Consider the following 23,703-nt stretch of genomic DNA (forward strand, 5'->3'; position numbering starts at 1 on the left):
ATTCCGTACTGTTAAGTTTGCCAAGTATTTGAAAGACAACTGTAAGACTTCTCTGTTACATAGTTTTAAAAAAACAACTTATCTTTTTTGGTCTCTAGTATAATTACTATCTGTAGTGCTATTAAGGATGTTAAAATGCTATCAGATTTTAGCATAAAGTGATGTGACAGTTCATTTTCAGTAATCCTATTTGTTTTTAAATGCTTGAGTTTTGCATATTTTAATTTGTTTACAAGGTGCCCCAGGTAACTATTTTGTCACAGCGTGTGGTTTTGCTGATGAATTATAAGATTAGCACAAATTCCAGATACATTTTTCTTAATGAGGGTATCTTTCTATTTTGATACCAAGACCTGTTTTTAATTAGTTAAGACAATGCAAAATAAATAAACTCAACATTCTCATACATCACATTGATTGCTAGTATTAATAGGGTAAATAAGGAGTTGACTAGAAAATAAGAGAATTCATGCTTTAAAAAAAAAAACACTTCTTTTTTTTTTTTTTTAATGTCTACAGTTTAAATTAAGGTTCCATCCTTCCCTGAAAGCTGACCATTAAGTGAAAGCTTTCTGTCTGCTATGTATGCCAAACAACTGGAACACAGGAATAATCTGCCTATCAATAATAGCTACCCTACCCTTCCCAAGATCTTTAATTTGTGATAAAGAGGTATGACTGATACCAAGGATGGGACTAGTTTAGTGGCAGCTCTGAAACATGGTTATTTAGGCATTTATTTTCCCCAAGCAGAAGGTGGACATTTCTCAAAAACTAGTTATAAAATGGGTGTTCATATAATTGGGACAGTCTGGCAACAAACAGGTGGGGTGTACAGGCATGTTTGGTGCTGAAGATCAAGAAAAGAAGATGAAAGAAGGGCCAAGCCCTCCTGGTGAAAGAAAGTTAAAGACCCTGTAGCCTCAGTGAACCTATTCCACAACACACTGGGCACAGTCCTAGTTTGAGCAGTGCCTTTTCCGTTGGGTTATTTTAACTCTCTGCTGTGAAGAATTTCTTCTGACATTTCTATACTCTTTGAAAAGTATTTCTTAGCTGAATTTCTTTTTTACGAGTCTCTGAGTTTTTTGTGAATTACATCACTGCTTGCAGCTTTGCTGGGCCTCAGAGGTTCCTTTGCGACCAAGGCGAGCACTCCTCAGCGTTGTACAACCTGTAGAGTACAAACATGCATTGAATACTGCAACTCAATGACCCCTGTGGATCGATCCTGTGGGGTTTTGTTCAAGAAAAAGGAGAAAAGTACCAGAGATTCCTCTAATTGAAAAATAAGGGTCTTCCACTTATGCAGTGTTGTGACCCATCCATTGGGAAAAATCATCCCTTTGTTTTATAGATTTCATCCTCTGTTTTTCTTAATATACTCTTCCAAATTTTCTATTTTGATTACCAGTGACTTTTTTTTGTTGCTAGCTGCTATCTTTTTTCAGAAAGACCTGCCGGTTGTTGTAAAACGTGGGCTTTTGTTGCGCCTTCGCAAACTGTGGGTTGATTCTGAGAAGATCAGATCCTACTACTGTGTAGCTACTGTCAGATTTACCAACTTGACCTTATCTCTCTGAATAGGATGGGCTTTGTCATTGCTAAGGAAAAAATCTGCATTTGATTTTGAATGGAAAATCCATAGTGATAATTTCCTAAAATATATACTCTGGTATAATGATTGCAATTGGTCTGTACCTACACTGTAGCTACTGTAGAACTTCACCAAAGATATATTTTTGACACTTTTAATTGACTGTTACTTACACAGCTAAAAATATGTATTTGACTGAAAGTATTTATGACACAAATACCTCAAAATTAAAAATAACATAATTATGGAAAGGTGTGTATGAAGTTTGAATTTCAAGGGATGCAAATGTTGCAGCCATCTAACTTACTTTTTCCAATGTAATAAAACTATAATTAATAACGCCATAATTTTATGTTCCCTCATCTAACTATACTATGCTGTGAATGCTACTGGGTAAATGTAATTGAAATGTCAGACTTTATATGAGTTTGTGATGTAATATGTAACAGAACACATTAAATGAACAATCGATACAATAAAAATAGTTAATCAGAAAGTAATCTGAATCAACCAAAAGGGATACATAAATCTCCTTTTGCTTGTGTGACACCATACACCCAAAAATAAAAAGAAAGACTGGAGATGTGTCTTAGAGGTAATCTCCTCACCTTGAGTGCCTCCTGATCATGTTATTTTGTGATGTACATGCCTGAAAGACAAGCTCTGTGGTAAATGTCATCAATAACTTTGACAAACAGAAAGATCTGTAGTTAAAACTCACAGAAAGAACCCAAAGAATATTGCTCTTGCATGTCACATCAGTTTGGAATAACAATTTACATGGAAAGTTAATGTGCTATTCTATCTAATTTCAGAATTTCTACATAGACACCACCAAGAAATTGTGCTCAGATCAAGACACTGCTGTTTTGGAATTGCAAGTTAATTGTCAAAATGATTTGGTGCATTGTGAGAATAAGGACATGACTGGGAAAGCTACACTAGTGGAAACCACTGTGACTAAAGGTCAGTTAAGCTTTATGGTTTGAGCTGTTAATATAACAAATCTTAACCCCAGCCCTAATGAAAATTTGTCATATAGGAGTATCTTGTGTGATTTCACTTGGAATCTGCGGCTTAGTCAAAGAGGGATGAAAAGAGAAAACCTTTCTGTTCTTCCTCCATAAATGCCATAAGGCAAATTCATCCAAGCTCTCAGCAGCAGCAGCGTGGTATTAAACTCTGTTTGACACTGCAGCATGAATATTCAGTGCTTTTAGGAACAGACGATTGGAAAACATGTGCTGTCCTTTTGCTTTAGAGTGATGCTTACACATAATCTGTTATTAAAAAAATACCTATCCCAAAATGTTTTAAGATGCGAAAGCCATTTACATTAATGATATGGAGATGCCTTCAACTCATATTTTTTTATTTTGAAGAACAAAATAATACTGAGCAAATTATTTGACCGATAATTATTTTTAAATTTTTTCTCTATTTGTTTGTATTTCCCATAATTTTGATAGAATGGTTAGTTTTTCTACTTTCAAGTTTTTCCTTTTTCAGAAATGTACCATACTGAAGTTAAAAAGCTAGATCATAAGAGGACAAATCCAAATTTATTTTATATATCTCAACTCTGAAGTTAATATAAAAAAATTATTTCATTAATCTCTCAGTCACAGGTTATATTTGAAATATGAAAAAAACCACATTAATTACAACACTAGAACATTTTGAAGACTAAAGCACAAATATTCGTCCTCACAGCATTTGTTAACTGATAGTTGATATCAATAGAAAAACTTCTTATAAAGTTTCTCTTTTTTTCCTTGTCATTCAGTGTGTAATACTCTTAAAAAGAATTGTCTATTTGAAACTATGTAAATTGAAACTTCTAAAAGCTACATAAACCACTTTTCTGGAGAAGAATTACAGTGTAATATTGAATATTCACCAATCCTTATTGCTGTGGAAATTGATTATTTGGGGACTGACTATTGAAAGTGATGTGGTTTTACCCGTCAGCAACCAAACCTCACACAGCTGCTTGCTCACTCCCCCACCAGCAGGATAGGGGTGAGAATTGCTAGGGAAAAAGCCAGAAAAGTTGTGGGTTGAGATAAAGACAGGGAAAGCAAAAAACACTCGCACAAAGAAAAACAACAAATTAATTCACGGCTTCCCATGGGCAGGTAGGTGTTCAGCCATCTCCAGAACAGCAGGGCTTCATCTCGTGTGACAGTGATTTGGGAAGAAAAACTCGATCACTTCAAATGTCCCCTCCTTCCTCCTTCTATCCCTTTGGTCATTTTGGGTCACCTGTCTGGACTGTGTCTCCTCCCAAACTCCAGTGCACCCCCAACTTCCCTTGCCAGCCATGGCAGTATGAGAAGCAGAAAAGCCCTTGGCTCTGTGCAAGCCCTGCTCACAAAAAAGCCCTTGCACATTAAAAAAATCTCCATATTATCAACCCTGTGTTCAGCACAAATCCAAAACAGCCCTGTACTAGTCACTGTGAATGCAATTAATTCTGCCCCAGCCAAAACCAGCATGATATTTTGGTATCTGGCAGCTTTGAAATAAAATTCCAGATTTGTTATTTTGTGGCTTTGAAAAATCTCTTTTCAAGCTCTGTTTTGTCACTGTTTAATGATTTGATTAGATTTTATAGGGGTAAATGGTGAAGCTTACATGTCAGAAGGTACAAGGACAGTGTCCTCAGTTTAAATCCCACAAAATAAAAAGAATACCAACATAGGTTAACATGGTACTCATTTTTTGTTAAGGGCACTTCCTGTAAATCACTGAGACATGACTTTGAAAACCGTTGTCCATGCTACAGGGATTAATTGGATCACCTGCCTGGGTTACTCTCTGGGGGGTGAGGCAGACATGGGAAGCAGGGGTAACACAACTGAAGAAAATGTGCCCAATGCCTGTTTGAGGAAGAAGGCAGACATAACACTTATGCTGAGGACTATCTTATTCACAAGCACAAAAGTCAGTGTTTGAGTAGGTGCTTAACTCTATTGGCCTAGACTCCTCACAGACAGGAAACATCACACAGGCTAAAGTGTCAAAATGCCTTTCTGGTGAAGAGTCTTCAAATATTTTTCTGAACGCAGCTTCTCAGTTTGTGCAAAAAGTGAAGTCATAGAGTCACTTCCTCTGCCTGTTACAGGAACTGTACAGCAGTTTCTAAACTGAGTTCCATTGGCTGAGAAAAGCAGTATGGAGCCAAGCTTCAGCTCAATAACAGGACTGGGAGGTCACTTGGTCTTTCCATTTTTCTGCTGTGAAGGTATTTGTTACTGCTTGTGTTTCTTTTGTAACTGGGCACCACTGAGAAGTGTCTATCTTCATCTTCTTCCTATCTTCCCATCAGGTACTGATGCCCAGTGATAATATCTTCCCAGAGCCTTCCCTTCACCAGGCTGAGCAGTCTCAGCCCTCTCTGTCTCCCCTTCTATTTCAGATGCTTCAGGCACTTGATCGCCTTCTTGAGCCTCTGCTGGACTTGCTCCGGAGCATCCATGTCCCTCTTGTACTAGGAGCCCAGATCTGGACCCAACACTCCAGGAGTGCTCTCACCAGTGTTGATCAGGGGGACAGGGATCTCTGCTGGTACCACTTTGCCTAATGCAGCCCAGGAGGTGCTGGGCAACTTTGCCACAAGGACACATTGCTGGAGTGTGGTCAGCTTGTCTTCCAGGACCCCAGTGTTTTCCTTGGCAAAGCTGCTTTCCAGTCATTCCTCCCCAGGCCTTGCATTTTCCTTCATGGAACTTCATGAAAGTCCTCTCTGCCTAGTACTCCAGCCTGTTCAGGTCCCTTTGGATGGCAGCACAACTATCTCAGCTGCTTCTCCCATTGCAAACTTACTAAGGAAAGCTCATTCCCGTCGACTGCTCTATTAGTGAATCACTGTGTCTGTAGCAGGCACCCACAGCATCACTCATATTGGTGTCTCCATTAAATCCTAACCCAGAAACTGTCAGGGGGCTCTTCACCTGTCCCTAGGCACAGACCTGCCTCTGTTACCCATGGTACCAGCATGATTTCTTCCTTCTCCTGCATGCTTCTTGTTAGCTCATGCTGTTCATGGTTCTGGACACCAGAAAACAGACTTGGACATTTTGCAACAGTTCCAGGTTTGAACCTTCTATTAAACATGTTTCAGCACCATGGTGAAATGCTGAAATATCTTGACTGTCCCATCTGCCCTGCTTGAAGTCTGTCCGCCTTCTCTGTCTTTATTCATCCAGAGATAGTAGCATTAGTCTTTTGTCCACCCCATTAAACCTTATATATATATATCATTGATAACCCTTTTTCAGAATCTCAAAAACCACTTGATTTTTATTGTGGTTTTTCAGTTTCTAGCACAAGTCTGCTTTTCTTAGACATTTCTTCATTTGCTTTTAATGTTGAAACAATCTAATTGAGAAGAATGCTTTTTCTAGGGCCTTTTTCGGGTTTGAAAATATCTTTTCTTGATTGTTCTTGATCTATTTCCTTTGGCCCTCATTCCATCAAGATCCTAATCTTTGCTGTGATGTCCCTTCTGAGAAAGCAGAATTTATTTTTCTTCTGGTTGAGACCCATATATCAGTAGTCAGGATAGACTGATGACAACTCCTCCTGCTTCTAGTAGACATTTTTTTTAAACTTTAGCTATCAGTCAGGCTTATTTTTTCCTATGTATTTCCATGAGTTTATGACTAGAGACCTGTGCTTTGCAGGTAGCTTTGGGTGTATGACCAAGAGTATTAAGAGAAAAAAAATGGTGTTAGGACTGCTGAAGGCTTGCATGACTCTGGTACTGCAAGCATTTACATCACTAACTCTTCCCATGCATCTGAGTTCTTAGCCATGTATCTGATTCAAAAGCTCATCAGTCACAGGTCTTCTGCCTCATTTCTCATGAAAATGGCAATTAGTTAATTTGAAGTTCTTCCTATTCACTTTTTTGGCTTTGGCTATTCACAGAACACCAGGTAAAGGATAGCTTTTGTTACTGAGGATTCCAAACAAACTCCCAGTACCTCTCCTACTATGCACACAGAAAATTGTGAAGTAGCATCATAATGATACTTCTTTTGCAAGACTAGGAAATTGCTTCTTATTTAATTGCCTTGGAGTATATTCCTTTACCAACTCTGTCCAAATTGGAGTATAATGTGAGTTTGAGCTAGGCAGATGTAACCCAGTCCAAAGAACAGTGATGGATTGCACACTGACATACCCAAATCAAAGGTAAAGTTTTATCTGAAAGTTGTATGTTAGTATAGTCCAAAATTATTTGGCTTGATTGAAAAATAATTGCAGAATTATACAGGAGAGTGGATTAGATTATGGAACAGTTCTTCCTGGCCAGCCAAGGAATCCCCATGAGTCCACTGCTGCGTGCAGCAAGCTTGCCTGTTCCAGAGAGCGTACTCTGCTCTGCTAATTCAAAAGATAATGGATTAGAAAATATGTCAAGACTAATAACACAGACACACTCCTGTAGGTTTTGAGTGGGAGGAAATGCACCATTCACTGACTAATCTTTAAACTTCTACTGATGAATGTTAAGCCACCCTTCAAAGCACCAACCTGTTTCAAATTCCTAATAAGGATGTTGAATCTGTAGTCCCCAAAATCCCCCTAGTTACAGAAACAATTTCTACTTCTTACCAAAGGCCAGATAGTTTGGAAAAGAAAAACATGTTTTTTCCTCCATTTTAAAGCCTCTGTTGTCTTTCTTTACAGAGTTCATGTTAATAAAGGTAGGATTTATCCTTGAAATTTATTCTGAGTGGAGTTCCTATAACATTACATAATCTTCTTGTTCATGGTGTAGGTTTCTGGAATAGTTACAGTCTGCAACAAAACAGTGTTTATGCTGATTTAGTTCATTGATGTCAGGATATTTTAGAGAAGGTATTTCTATATTCTGTCTTTGGGCACTTGATTTAGGAGGCTAGTGGGCTGGAGAAAGAAAAAGAGGGTTGGGCCTTCCATTTGTGCTTTAGGATGCACATATGTCTACTAAAATTTCAAAGATGGTTTAAGAAACTTCTGCCCCTGTAGCTTGCTGTCCCATTAGTGAAGACAATACACTTGACTATGGCACTGTGCTCTAAAAGAAATATTGAAATGAATTAAATATAATAACCCCAAAAACTTAAAGCAAAATGTAGAATTCTGAATTATTTTGAAAAAGAAAAAAAAGAAAAGCTGCTCTTTTTTTGATGACGCCTCAGGGATTTTGTATTAGTGTTCTGAACTAATATGGGAATAAGCATGGGAATAAGCAATATGAATTAGGAATCCTTTCCTGTATGTGTGTGTGACAACTCCTTCCAGCTTCCCCACTCAGCTCAGTCTTTGATTAGGGAAAAACTGGTATTAGATTCTTTGGCTCCCATGGTCTTGTAATTTTCTTTAAAAAAAAAAAAACAACCAAAAAACTTCTTGTGTTTTCATCTGTAAACTGACACATCTTCTGAGGTAAGTTTAAAAAAAGGCACGAAAATTACTTAAAAATATGGAGATCATACCATTTTATAGGATGTGAGTATACTTTAGTAAATAATATTGAAATGTTTTCAATCAGCTTTGCTCTCAACCAAACTCTAACTTGTTTTACAGCAGGGGGAAGAAAGCACAGGCTCTGAATCCTTCTGATTTCACTGGTTTATTAGATATGACTTATTTTAATTGTGGTGATATTCAGAGATTTCAGACAGGAGCTTAGGTGGTAGCAAGGAGGAGGTATGACAGCATTATATGTAGATAAACCAAAGGGTATTTCATGTCAGTGCCCTTTCCCACTCTCTGGCAGTGCTGCCTGGCTCTGCTCCCCCAGTCCTGTGCAGAGCAGCACTTGAATGTCTCTGATGGTGCCCTGAGCCCTGCTCTGCATCCTCTTGCAGGAACTTATGAGGCAAGAAATATGAGATTGTTTAAAACTTGTGGCAACCATTTCTCATCTGCAAGAGCTGTTGTTACACTAGGGATTTATTTTATATGAGGCAGTAGTGAAACAGTAGAAAGTAGGTCTCAAAAAGTTCAATAAAACCAGCAAAACAGACCAGAAAAAAAAAAAAAAAACTGATAAAGGAAAAAATTTTAAAGTAAAAGGACAGTGAAAGACACCAACAGTTGTCTATTTCAGAAAATTTAAGATTCTTTTAAAGAAATTCAGACTAATCTTTTCCAAACATTAGTTTAAGAGATTCCAGAGGAAGATAAATATTATCCATACATTGAATGCAACCCTACAGTTTATATGAAATATTTTGATCGTGGCACATAACAGTTTTTAAAGATATGCTACATCATCACATGAAGTAATGGTTGATGGATATCAGCTCAAGGAACAGTCCATTAGTTTTATGGGCTCTATTTCTTCTATCACTGATCAGCTTTCAGCAGCACTCCCTAGGGAATTAGTTCTCATTAGCACTGAGGAGCATCAGAACCAGGCTCACAGTAAATAAAATGCTACTGCTCATAAAAAAATGCTTGGTTTATGCATATACCTTTGGTTCTGTGCACTTTCACTTAAGTGATGTGTAGAAATAAAGATGTGGTTCTACCATGTTGAGTTCATAACATTATTATGCAGAATATTTCACAACTACTTTTTTTCAAGTTAGGCATAAATAAATAATAAATGCTGTGTGATTGAGTGTTAATTCATGCAGAGTTAGAACTGATCTGAAATATTTACCATAGCTATAAAACTATGTTATGGTCACACAGCTAGAGGCGTTTAGGTGTGCAGAGTTGTACATGCATATGAGCTGGGGCCTCTAGCTCTTGTTTCTTTCAAGCAAGGGTCTTGGTGAGTTGCGTCAACTTCTGATGCGTACCTTTTGAAGAAGGGCAAAATGAAGACTTATGACAAACATTTCTGACCTTGAAATTTGTGAAAAACAGCAAGTATATTCCGAGAAAAAGCCAATATATCCTACTCACTCAAAGATACAAGTGAAATTAATGGAAATTTTTAGTCTGCAGAGCACTAGCCTTCCACTATAAAGGCAAATATAATTACACAAATTGTTCCAGGAAGAGTAGAATTAATGAAATTTGATTTAATAAGTATTCAGGACTGTTGTCCCCTACTGCTCCTCTCTGTCTTTCCTGATAATAACCAAAACTCTCCTTGCAGTGTTCCTATCAAAAGAAAAAGAGCAGGTCTGGAGCTATGTGTGTGTTGAGTGGCCAACCAATATGCACACACTGGTTTATCCTGCTGTCTGCTGCCAAATGGAGTGGATAACAGCTGTGTTCTGCATGCTTCTCTTTCAATAGAGGAACTAATTCAACTCAAGCTTTAGTAACCACTGTGAGACTTCTGTGCCCATTTCAAATCTGACTGAAATTGTCAGAAATAAACTTGTAAAAGTACTGAAGAAATTGATGGATGGATGGAGATGACATAAGGCATGTGATGACATAAGCCTTGTTTTCTTGGCAGGCTGAGATGGCCTATCTGATTCAGTAATTCAGTGTTGAGGCTAATAGATTTATTTTTCAAACAGAAGAAAATTGCATTGATTTCAGTGTTCAGAATCCCCCTTGGACTGTTCAGCTTGTCTCATTCATTGCTTAATGCTTTATTGAAGTGTAAATATATACATTTCAAAAGGAACTCTGAACAGGTTTGGGACTGGGGACAGCTGTAATTTAGTCTGGCCTGATGACACTAACGTTCTTTCTCCTTGAGCTGTCTTGCTTAGAAGTGCATCAATTTGTTTACATGTGTTTGGGAAAGAAGAAAGCCTGGCTATGCCATCCATGATCAATCTGTACCTTATATCCGTATTAGCAAGTCTAAGTGCACAAACAATATTTCCCTTGCTGAGTCACGGGGATTAGCTTATTCTTTCAGTGCCTGTTTTATTCATTAGTTTGCTTTTACTGATACCAAGCACAGCCAAATTGCAAATGAACTACAAACCAGGAAATGTTTATTAACAAGACAGTGACCACATGTGAGATATTCCATGCATTTCTAATCATATGTTTGGGATTTTGTTTTGGGATTCATTTTTCTTTTCATGCCTAGATCTGGAAACACTTTGCTAATTCAGTAGTGGGGAATTTGTGACTATATAGGTCTGTGATAAACTCTGCTCTGGTGTAGCCAGACAGATACTTGATTAACCTTGTATTTATTTCCAGCCATAGAAAACCTATGAAGGAAAGGATCACACCTTCAGAAAGAAATTACTATTACCCAGTTCTCAGGGAGAGACCCCTCAGTCATGGAGAGGAACCTCAGAGGGAACTTCAGGTTCCCTCAGAGGAACACAAGTGGGATTTGGAGACTGCTAAGAAATCAGAGAGTTATTCTCTTGTTGAAGGTGGTTGAAAGTGTAAGACTGGGAGGATTCTTATTTGAGAAGTTTGGTTTCATAAAGAAGAACCTGTTTGACAAACATGGCTTGCTGGGAGGTCAGATAGTACACTGTGATAGGCTGTTTCAGTTGTGCCCTAGAAAATTAATCAGCCAGGAGCAGCTGTACCCACAACAGTGTTGCACACTGGTTTGCAATTTCAAGTGAAAGTTTAGGCTTTAAAAACACAGTATCCTCTTAGCTCTGTGACTTATGAGACTTCCTGATAAACCGTGAGGATGATTTGCCTTGGCAGGGGATCTGTGATGTTATCACCACCATGATCTCAGTTCTAGCTGGTCCTGTTGCCACCTGGCTCTTGCCCACCACAGGCTGGGCTAAGGGATGGGGTGGCTCTGAGGGGTGAAATGGGGCATCCATGGACCGATCCTTATGGAGTTTAGTTCCATGAGTTCAGTGGTCCCACACATCTTGCAGAGCTTCCTCTAGCCTCGGGGAAGTGGTGGATAACCCAAGCAGGGGATGAGACCCTGGGGCCTTCTGGCAGCAGCCAGAGCCACTGTGACCTGTAAAGTGAAGTTGTTACACTACCCAGATGCAGAGTAGAGCCCGCCACAGTGCTGGAGCCACTAAGAGGCCTCCAGTGAGGATCTCTGCTCTTGTGGGGAAACATTGCTTCTTTCTGAAAAGTTTGTCCTCAGTGCTGCTTCAGGCCAGTCTAAGTGGATGTAAAGAAATGCACTTCAAAACCTTTCATTTTAACCTCATGCCATTCTCAACCCTGTGTCTCTGTTATATCACCTTCTAAGTAAGAAGCAATGGGGGGGGGGGGGGGAGTTCTGGCTCTAGGAAATCCCAAGGTAACACCGTGGTTCCCTAGCTGCAGGGCTCCTCTTGTCACAAAAGCATGGGAGCACCTCTGTGGTAAGGATGGTACATGCAACTTATGGCAGAAGGACTGCTCTTCTCTTTATATGGTCAGATAATTTTATCTGCCTGCTTTTATGCTGTTAGTGATTACACCAGCTAAACTTTTCAGTAAACTTTAAAGTTATTCATGCATAGATAGCAGGGAGTGGTCGACTTAGAGGTATAAGCCTATGAAAACCTGAAATAGGAATTCTTGAGGGAAGACACTCTTGTAAAGTGCTCAGCTAATTTTCATTCTTGTTCTGTCACAGATACTGTTCAGGAAATTGAGCAAGTCATTTAGGATCTCTGAAAAATATGAAAGTGAAGAGAACACTGTTTTCGTTGCTTTTATGGTTGTCTTTTTGAATTGTACAATTTTTCTTCTCTAGGCCAAGGGCTGAGCCTTCCATTTCCTTAGAGTTATTTTTTTGCTGATTTTTCAGGCCTAGCAAGAAACTATGAGGAAGAAGAGGAAGAGGAAGAAGAGCATGACTACAGCTATATTGATGAAAACATAATTGAAAACATAAGAAAAGTATTTCATGGCACCAGCATTAGAAATGAGCATACATTCTCCAAAGGAAGAAGGTAAGCTGAGATCACTTGTGGATGCAAACAAGTGAAGGCAGAGTGATTTTTCAGACTGGCTGGTAACCTTCACTTCCCAAAATAAGAGAGGTTTTCCTCTGGGAACTTCCACTGTTGCTGCAAATGTCCTGTGAGTAAGGCAGAAAAGGCTCCTCTGAGCTGCCACCTGTGACCTCTTAGCCATGTCACCTTTATTAAAGGAGTACTATCATTGTTCTGGGGATAGAAGGCCTTTTTTCTGGTTTGTGCCAATTTGCTCCGAAATTATAGTGCTCTGAATGCAGCCCTTTCCCTGTTTCTGGAAGTGGATGCCTTCCTGTGCATGACTGTTTTGATGCTTTAATAGCTTTCATTAAATCTGCAATGTTCTGCTCTGGCAGTCTGTAGTGACTTTAAGTGCCAGTGAAGAGGGCCTTTATTTCTAAAAATCTCTAGGTGTCATTTCCAGCTAAACACAGATGAGAATTTTCCTTGATATGAGTGAGACTGTGGTCGCAGTTCTTTTCACTCATAGCTGAACCTTCTATGAATTTCACTTGGTTTGGCTGAATTGTTTCTTTTGTGATGATAAACCCTTGAAAACACAGGAAAAATTTGAAATATTGTGTTTCAGAGATTTAATATGAAGTATTTAACTTCCAAATGTACTTTGTATTTATTTTTAAATTATGCGCAACATTCATACTGTGTTTAAGTTAAGCAACATAGTGAATATGAAGTAGGCTGGGTTTTTTTCTGCAATGCTCAAAACCCTCAGAGACATGACATCCAGGGCAGTGTGTGGCCATGTCTCCCCCTGCTCACAGACACAGAGACTCCAAAGTTACAGAAAAGACTAAGAATGAAACGAAGTAGGACGTTTCAAATAACACATTTCTTCCTCAGTCCACATGCTATTGAGGTTCTATCATGTAAAGAAGTTGAGAAAGAGAGAATTAAGCTCTCTTCTGACTAACATATCCTTTCTGACCATAGGCATTAAGGGGAAGGCATACTTTCAAGAGGCAACACCAGCCTAAAGGATCGACATCTGTTCATAGAACTTGCTGTTGTGGCATCAGTTCTTCAAAGTCTTTATCCACCTGCCCTTTAAATTCCCTGTTAATGGAAGCAAAGTTTCAGTTTATTTGTTGTCTTCTTTAAGATTACTAGCAAAACTTGAAAGAAAAGGACCTTTGCTGCCTTGAGGGAGACCACTCTCTTTGGATAATCTTTGGTTTATAAAGCAATCCCAAAAATTTTTGTCCTTAATGGCTGACAGATATATCCACCCTTTGAAATCATTAGCTAGCCAAGGAGCATGTGGCTCCTCCAGCCTGCTGGTCTACCCCAGCCATCAGAAATCTGTGCTATGGCTTTTTTCTAGCACATTAAGTTCCTATCAAGATTCCACACTTGCACTTGTGAGCATTTTGGGAAATAAGGATTTGACGTGGGCATATGCAATTAATCCCTAATACAAGCAAAAGTCTTTAAAAATATGTCGATAAAATAACCAGTATATATTATTTGCAGAATTTCACCAGCGTCCCTCTCAAAATCTTTCCATGATCAGGGCTGAAGCATGCCAGGGTGATACTAGTAAAAAGTCAGTCCCTAAGTCTCCCTCCATCCTAAGCAGGAGGGAGAAATAAAGAACAGAGACTTGCCTCAGGTCATTGCTATGTTAATTTTGATAGAATAAATGTGCCCAGAGGGTCAATGATGTTAACATGACCTCATCACTCCAGAACAACAAGCAATTAAGTAAGAGACTTCACTACAGATGCCTGAGCTTGCTATAGCAACAACCATCATTAACATATTTTAACCTTTCATTAAATATTCAAGGGAAAATAAGAAAAAAAAAACCCACACCACCCTGGAAGCATTTAAAATGTGTGGCTTTCTTTTCAGCATGACAAGTTTCTCTCCTTTTACAACTCAGCCATGAGTTGTTTCTTCTTTTTTAAGGAGGAAAGCCCTCAGCTTGACAGCCTTTTGGACCGTATTACAAATATCAACAGTGGCTTTTCTGGTGTGAGAAAATGGGAAGATAGAAGGTCCATTGCAACCATTGAATTGGAATAACTCTGGTGCTGCTGTAATGTCTTGTTCTATGTCCCTGACACCAAAAATGAGATGGAGGCATGCAGGAACAGGAACAGTAACAACCACAAAAATTTCAGCAGCAAAACCAGTAAAAGGCAGAGTCTGTCTCCAGTGTTGATAGCTGCATGGCTGGAAAAGGACAGAAACAATGTGGTCCAGACACCTGGAGAGCTGAAAATGAGTACTGCTGTCAGGCTGTTTCAGGAGGTTGCTTTCTGGACTTGAACTGCACACAAGTGCCAGAAAAAGAAAGGTCTCAGCTGACTAAGCTTCTGTGCTTATTAAATAGGACACAAAAAAAGGAAAAGTAGAAAAGAGTGGGAAATGCAGTAAGGAATGAAAAAGCTACACAGCTGTGTTTTCCTGTTCCCATGAACTCAACTCAGCTGAGGTGGTTTTGTTTGGACAAAATAGTTTTCTTTATTTTCAATTTGTACCAATTTTTTAAAACTGATTGTATGAAACCGATTAAGGTGCAATTTTTTCTTTATTTTTTACCTTGGTTGTGCTGAGATTCATATTTGAAAACTAAAGACAGTGCTACAAATGAAAATCACCCTTTCTGACCCCAGTACATCTTGATTAATCCTTTTTTAATGTTTTCCTAGGACATTTCTCTGTAGCTATCATACCACTGACCCTCTGAGCGAGCTGTTTCTGTCATAGAAAAGCCTCTGCATGAAGGGTTGAAGCAGATTTTGTAGCCTTGGGTATACTGGAGTGAAGAACCCAAATCTATGGCTGTAGTTGTGTGTTCTCAGCAGTTTTGAAATCCCCTTCCTAAGTAACTTTCAATGCAGATTTGTGGGCATCATCTACCTTGCTAATTTTCATGGCTAGATAATTTTTCAGCTGCCTGCTGTTTTCACTTTTCTCTAATATGAGAAGTGAAGCTTTTTTCCAAGTTGCAATCAATGGTGATTACAGAGAGAAGAAAGAGTCAAGAGAGGGCAAATAAGGAGTGTGTTGCTCTAAGAGCTGCAGATCTTAGGTTTGACTCAGGCAGGACTTCAAAGGACCTGTCTCAAAGCAGCTGAAGGTTCAGAGATCCTTAGGGCAGGGAAGACTGCCATGATTATCTAGATGTTCTAGATGTTCTTCCTTCTCAAACAAGCCCTACCATTCCCCCACAGGGTATATTCAACCACGTTTTTGTAGTTGGCACAGCTATGAATACAGCCCACTGGTGAAATCTGGCACACTGGCATATTGCCATTAAATATTAATTAAATTATGAATTAACTTCTCTCCAGGCCTGTAGCTCTGTTGCATCAGTCACAGGGCACATCCTTTGGAAAGCCTCTCCCCAAGCCTCTTCTACTATGTCTGCCAGACCGGAATATGACACAGGGGACACCATGGTTGTAATCACACTGGAGATACACTAGAAAAACGTTTTGATGGAGTCACAGTTTATACTGACTAAATGAGCTCTTTTGCTCGGTGAAGGTTAAATATTTCCCTAAACTGCACAAGCTATACCAGTAAAAGAAAAATTTACTGGTAAGAGTTTCACATACTTAAGCAAATTTGCTGGCATAGCTGTGTTGGAGTCATATATTAGCTTTATTTTTGTTGTAGTCTTTGGATTGCTGTGTAATTGTACTGACAAACCATTTCATGGTACAGACAAGCCCTAACTCATAGCCATTAATTTGTCTCAAGAACTCATTCACCTGTACTCCCTGTGCAATTTTTAAATCCAAATACAAAATTTCCTGTTTCACCCTGTCATTATGTTTTGTTTGTTTTCAGAGACATCTGAAGGAAAATAATTCTGAAATTAGCTGGAAACAAGTAGGAAGCTGTGTCCTTCACACATCAAGATTGACCACAACTGTAAGAAAAAGCTGCTCATGAAAGTGTCCTTCTTGACTCATGGAGAGCATACAAGGCTGTAATTTAGCTATAATAATCCCCTGCGAAACTAAACTGCTTACTTGTCCTAAATAAGAAGTCAAACCAGCTAATGTCTCATGACCCTTTGAAGGGACAAAGCTCTTCTGCACGTATTTATTAGTGAATTCAGAGAACGATGCCAAGTCCAATCCTTCATTCTTACTGCACCTGAAATTCCAGTTATTTCCTGAACTTCTGTAGGGCATATGCAAAAGGAACATCCCTTACTGACACAGCTGCATGGTTGCTTCCTTAGGGTTTTGATTTTTGGTTGTTTTTTTTTTTTTTTGAGAAGGAAAGGGTAACAAAGGATTATTAAGGTGGACATTAATTTCTTTAGCCAATCTTACGTGCTTCAGGTTTAGGCTCAAACTGGAAATGACCAGATTCTGTCAGTTTTTCACATGATGAACAAAGCACAAGTAGTACCATTGCACAACATGTAATTTCCCCTGGAAAGCAAAGCTACTCCTCTCACAAGGCCTAGGAGTGCCTAAATTATGTAGCATTGCCATCTTTATAACCCTTTGTACTGCTAATATCCAGAATCACACTAAAGCTATTATATTCAGCAATTTGCTGAAAATGCAGCCACAAATGGTAGACAGAAGCCGGATCTGAAGAATTTGTGTCCATACCATCCCTATCCACCTAGGATAGGTGCATAACCCTCTGGCAGTAATTTTACTTTCAGGGAAAAATATCAAGAACTGATATCTAAACACATATTTGGTGTGCCAGGGATTTCCAGTCAACAGCAGCTTGATCAGAGTGGCATATCCAGAAATCAGCAGGGTGGAGAAAGGGAATGTGTTTAGAAAGCCTGGACATACCCTATTTCTGGTTCTATGGAAGAGTTAAAAAGCAAAAACTCCAAAAATGCCTTAGTATACTTTAAAGCAAAAGTCTTTTCAAGCAGACAGTAAAGTGTCTTCAGACTTGTCTATTAAAATTCTACTGAATGATTCATTTTCACTAATGCAAATTAATTTAGGATTTCTTAATATTGTCTCACATTAATTTATTCAAGATAAATGTTCATCCTCGTTAAAATCAGTTACAATTAAGTATTAAGAATATTGCTTAGAGTACTTTGATTCCATGCATATGTAGCATACAATGTTTTGCATATCTGGTTAATACGGCTTGCAGGTGTGTACAAAAGTGGCTGTCACATCACTTGTGGGTATTTTAAATACATATCAAGCATTTAAAAAAAATCTGCATGTGTCTTTTGGCAGCTCAAAACAGTCCCATTTGTTTCAGCAGCCTGGTATTTGAATAAAATGAGGGTTTTTTTGTATTCTACTGATTTTTTTCTCTTTTTTTTACTTTACTACTGAACGTGATGTTGTCATCTGCTGGATTTCTGAAAGGTATGATATGTTACTACCATGACTTCCTTCAGTAAAGTACCAGGTTTCTATAGAAGAAAGGAGGAGAGGAAAGACAGCAGCCTTCTGGGCTGCAGTGGCAGGATGTGCCAGCAGGTAGAGGGAGGTCATTCTTCTCTCTGCTCAGCACTGGTGAGGCCACATCTGGACTACTGTGTCAGTTCTGGGCTCCCTGATGCAAGAAAGGTGCAGACATATTGCAGTGAGTCCTACAAAAGCCCATGTGGATGGGCTTGAGGACATGGAGACTCTGACATACAAGGAGAGGCTGAGATAGCCTAGAAAAAACAAGGTGTCCTCTAGTTGCTATAAGTGTTAGGATGTGTGTGAACAAACTGGGTGCAGTAACTTTCCCAACAAACCTAAGATTCTTCCGGATATTCTACATCGGCATTTGGGATCTAGTGAAAAAAAACAAAGGCTTATCAGCCCTTTCTGGAAATTCTTCCCTTTAAAATGCTTCCAAAGAAACAATTTCTCTGCTTTGTATAGATCTTCTCATATAAGGAGCCTGGTTCTGTCACCCTTGTCATGTGATGCAATTCTGTCTTGTATATTCAGCCTCACTGAGTTGAATGAGTTTCATTCTTCTGAGTAAAGGTGGCAGTTTAATGAACTCTGTAAATATATAAGCAGCAGAGATGTCTCCCACATATCTTTTCTTCAGGCATGTGAGCCAACATCATGTCCTATGACAGAAATGGGAACTATCCTGGCTGTTCAGTTTACATGACACAGTGGGACAATGCCATTTGCACTCAGTTCTGGATGGAAGAGAGTACATGGTGCTCTCTTTTGCTGTGAAGAAAGGACATCCAGTCTTGCTGGGGAAAGCAGAGGGGAAGAAGGAGGCATGAAGTAAGATCCTAATAAAAGGTTTGTGTTCAATATTAAAGACTTAATAAGTATTGTGGCTCCCTTACAGCATACAGATGACCACAGTGATTTCATACTGTTTGCTGATACGTGTTTGACAAAGCTATAATGTTATGGCAATCCTTGAGGGACATGGTTATCACTCTCAGACATTAATGCTCAAGAAGACTTCATTCAGGAAGGGAAAGCCATATTTAGCTGAACACAAACCACAATTGCTATGCCTGAAGAGAATACAAGTGTATTTAAATAATAAGATATTTGCTTTGCAAAAGATTGGCATAAGCTTTTGCACAGACTTGTTAGCTTAAAGGCTTATCTCTTTTAATACTAAGAAGTATTTCCAGTGAGTTCTCACTGAGGACCTGATCAGAAGCAGCTGTTTCCACAGCACTCCATGTGTGCATAAGCCCTTAGTGAGACAGAATTTTCTGTTTGGATGATCAACATGCACATTTTTGTATATATCCAGCCTTTGTGCCTGGGAAGATAAGAAGAATCTTCTCCCTGCATTCTTCTTTAAACTCCAAAACTCTTTTCTTTAAATGACACATGTCGCAGGAGCAGTTATCTACCACAATGCTCCCAATATGAAGCCACTGTTTATTCACTTAACACATATGATATCTTTCCTACCCCTTCTAAGACTGTCCAGGTGTTTTCCTTACAATTTTAGACTTTGATGCACCTTTACCATGTAAATTTTCAACTTCCTGACACCATGTTAAAACTGATAGTCTCTGAAGAGAATGTTCTCTTGCTTCTACTTCATGTATTAGTGGCAGGTTTTGCTGTTTGTTTCTTTTTTAATTTTCCTCCCTTGTTCTCTTAATGTATCTGCACTGGGAGTATTCTTGTGCTTCGCAATAATAAATCTCTTTGATAAACTTACTCTGTATCTTTTCTTGGGTTTTTGTATTTTCTAAGATAACCTTTCACAACTCTTTTCTCTGGGACTGATAAACCATGTGAGCTTGATGTAAGTGCAGACTGCCAGCTGCTGGCAGGCTGAGTATAAGGAGAGATTACCCTGCCTTTGCCCTGCATTTGCTGCTCTTAACCCCAGTCTACTGCTGCCAGCTCTGTGCAGAGCAGGGGTACCAGGGTGGATAGCTCAGTCTGACCATTTTAATTTTCTCATGTAACTTTAAATCCCTTATATTTGTTAACATTTGGCTGCATGTGGAAACAGTTGCATGGTGTGTCAAGGAGATGATTCCACCAGGATCTAAGAAATGCCTGTACATCCATGTGCCTTATCCCCATGTCTCTGTGACATTGTCCCTGAGGCTCTAGATGCAGCAGTGCTGGCAAAAAGAGACTCAGGCCAGCCTCAGAAAGCAGTACCTCTTCCCAGGGCAGCCTCAGATCTTATGATCTTCCTTTCTTGCAAATATACCACCCTTCTGTAATTCCTCTGGTCCTCAGGGTGCAGAGGAAGGATCTGAGCAGGGCTCAGGATTGCCCCACACTGCAGCTACTTTGTCAGCAGAAAGACTATTTTCCTTTTCCCTCTTATTTCAGTTGTTTGCTCTCTTAGGTTCAGTGATCACATCTGTTAGTATTTTGGGACCTAATGTCACACAAAAGGAGAGATAGAAAGAGCTTTTCTTTCTGAAATGACTTTACTAGTCCAGAAGCTTAGTTTATACTGCCACTATCTGTCCACCTTACCTGCTGCAGTCCTTTGCTGCAAACACACACAAACAGTTCATGCAAATTTTCCCACAGCTACAAACAGGTTGCAGAAGGAAGTGAGAGATATTAAGGATTTTATTTTATTGCTCTTTCTGTCCTGGAGAGTTTGATTAGGCATTCATCAGTTAAAAAACATTTTTAAATTATTGTGTTTTTTCTAGCCATGTTTTGAGTAGGTATAAATGTCTTCTAACAAATCTTTACATGATTCTGCCTCCATTCCTCATCCTCTAAAACCAATTTTGAGCCACTGTCAATGCTTCCCAACCAAGCAGCCCTTTCCATCTGGTGCAGTTAGGCAGGTCTGCAGCCCCAGGCTCCCCTACATCCTCCTAGGGATCCTTGACAGCCTCTGCCTGTGGCAGTTTGTGCCATGCACATTGTTCTCCAAACACCTCATGGCCATTATGTCTCATTGTAAAAAAGATAATTAAATCCAAAATGAGCTTAGACTCAAATCTACAAGCATATTCATATTTTTAAATTATATCAAAACCAGAGAGGCAACGTGTTCCTCCTGAGGTTACTGAGGTTAGGGTGACTGAAGTGTTATAATAGGTCTCCATCATCTTGAATCTCACTGCCTCTGGTAGCAGGAACTGAAAGTCCACAGCCTCCAACACCCTGCTGAGAGGGGCAGATAAAATGCCTTGGTCAGAGAAAATAACTGAACAATTTGGGTTTGAGAAATGCAGAGGGTTTTTAATGTTGTGCACAACATTTAAAATACTTATATTAGGTTAGTTTTGTGTCTATCTGTCAAAGTCCAAATCTACATCTTCTGCTTCCCTGCAAAACCTCCTCTCTGCCATATTAGAGGCTGCCTTGGGCAAGAATGCTCTTCTCTCCACACTTGCCAGGTGTGCTTTTTCCCACCAGAAAAAAAAAGTGCTTTACTATTCATTAGAGAGCGTAGGCTGGAAAGGAACGCCCAATTCTCCACAGATTAGGATCACAGGGGAGGGAAAACCTAGAAGTCCAATTCCTACTTGAAAGAAAAAAAGAGTTTTTTGGCATCTTTGCTAATGACTACCCTGGGTGTTTGCCCTGTAAGCTCCATGTCTTGATGCCTAAGAAAGCTAAATTGCCTGCTGACATCTGTCTGCTGTTCTGCGAAGACACAGGTACCTTTCCTAGAGAAGGACAAGGTTGCTATTCCCCTTGTGGAAGAATAGGTGGAGAGGTCAGCCCTTACATATTTCTGTGATGTAAGTTTGGGATAGTATTTAGTAAGGCACAGCAGCTGTATGCCCAGTTGCTATTATGTGGACAAGAACCTCACCTCTGACCATTCCTCAGAAATGTGATCACTCTTGTAGCAAAGGCACTGAAAACTGCACAGTGCTCAGAAATAAGGAGCTGACCTGCCTAAAATGAGCTGTGGAGAAGGGACTGCACGTATTCAGCACTATTGCCCAAGTTTTAAGGATAGACAGGTTCTTTTCTGCTGTGTTTTTATTTTCCCAAGTTCTTCCTTTACCATATTTAATTTCTAAATTTCCCTTCTTCACCCCCAAATGTCATTTGTTCCAATCCCCTTAGGCTTGCTATTTGCAAGTGCGTACAGAAGTTTAACCCCCTGTTTTTCTGAAGCCAGTTGTGGCTTTGCTTTTTTTAAACACCACCTCTGTCAAATAGGAAGTAGCCCTGCTTAATGCCAGGCATTCCTCAGTAGAGAGACCACGTGAGTAAAAGGCATGAGAGCAGAGCAGCAAACCCCAGACTAATGCTGAGCCGGAAAAACCCTTATGCTTTGTGAGTCCTTCTCACTGGGAGTGCTGCTTAGCTTTTGTTAGCTCTTACTATCAAGCAGTCTCCTTGATAATATTGCTCTCCCATTCCTCTCCAAAGCCATCCTACCACATTTCTAAAGCTTTCTCCTGATGCCTTTCTCTCTTTTTGCCTAAACTTTTATACATTCCTCAGCTTCCAAAGAACAATCACTGGCCAATTTCTAAAGTCTTTATCTGACTGGTTGTCTTGTTGGATTAGGACAAAGTGTATGAAATACATAAATGCTTGATGCTGTATTAAAAAAGATCACTCTTTTTCAAAATTCTGAACTATTTCCTAATGTTTCATAAATTCAGGTAAGGACTAATTTGCTTTTAAAAAATGTGTTTTATAAATACTCCCTCAAGTGCAGCAGTGTGCAATTTAAAAGTTTGTACTAATGGCTCTTTTTGTTTTCTCAAAGCATATCTTAAGTTAAATCTAAGTTAACCACAGAAAAGGTCAAAAAATTTCTAACTTTTCTGGAGCACAACTAACTTAATATTTTAGCAGCTGGCAGCTGTGGTGATTACTTTTGGATTATATCTAAAGTCTGCTCGAATCTAATTACTGTGATCTATGAACCAGGTAATTAAGGTAAAAACTCCCACATTTTCTTACACCTCATTAATGTATTTCCTTTGAAAATTGTTAGCTAATGATGGTACATTAAGAGTTTATCCATTACATGACAATGAATAATTAACACCTTTGTCCTGGGACATTAAAGGACAGAATGGTGTTTAACTGCTCAATGTGATGATAATTATTTCTTAATTTACAGTGTAAATATCATGCAAATTTGGGAAGAAAGGACAAATCAAACCGGGAAAATGGAATGAAAATAAATTATTTATTTTCATAGAATTGCAGAAGGGTTTGGATTGGAAGGGACCTTAAAGATCATCTAGATCCAAGCCCAGTGCTGTAGGCAAAGACATTTTTCATTCATTTCCTTCTTTCCCAAGAAACTTCAAGCCCTGTCTGCATGCAGGGCCGCTGACTCACCTTCCCATAACTCTGTTTTCAAGTTATAACTGATTCCAAATATGTGTTATCACCCCAAAGACTAGGAACAACACTTTGCAAATATATATAACATTGCAAATACAGCTCTTCCTCAGTAAACAAATCCAACGTATGGCACACTGCAACAAGTGGATTAGATATGGGGAAATGGAAAAGCAACCTGTGGTTATACAGGTTATGTATTATATACATAATCACATAAATTGATATATAGATCAAAGTTTTCTTGAAGCAAATGAAATGAATCAAATACAAGATATCTCTGTTGTCTTGTAAAGGCTGATACAGAGTTAATTTTCTTCGGGACTGCTCTGGACTAGCTCTGCTCTACCACGTGAGGCATGTACTTGCTGCAAAACAGCATAGCAAGGGAATCTATCTGTACTCAAGTACCTAATCTGAAAAGCCTGGAAGCTTCCAGTTTGATTGTGGCTGCTCTGCAAAAAAACAGCTTTGGTGGTGTTATGTGTAATAAGCATAATTCGTGCCTATAAAGTAATATATAGATAGGAGTTTTTTTATGACAAAAAATATAAACTCAAAG

At 39.1% G+C, this 23,703-nt stretch overlaps 1 protein-coding gene across 1 annotated transcript in view; it reads left to right on the forward strand.

Moving 5' to 3' along the window:
- The window catches only part of THEMIS (thymocyte selection associated), a 70,037-nt gene extending 57,634 nt beyond the window's left edge, over positions 1–12,403 (forward strand). Inside the window, exons 5-6 of the mRNA XM_053974182.1 lie at positions 2,413–2,563; positions 12,255–12,403. Of these exons, the coding sequence (XP_053830157.1) occupies positions 2,413–2,563; positions 12,255–12,403 (300 nt within the window). The remainder of the gene's footprint in view (positions 1–2,412; positions 2,564–12,254) is intronic.
- Positions 12,404–23,703: the final 11,300 nt, after the last annotated feature.

This window comes from Vidua macroura, chromosome 3 (genome assembly GCF_024509145.1).
Source record: "Vidua macroura isolate BioBank_ID:100142 chromosome 3, ASM2450914v1, whole genome shotgun sequence".
NCBI classification, from domain to species: Eukaryota; Metazoa; Chordata; class Aves; order Passeriformes; family Viduidae; genus Vidua; species Vidua macroura.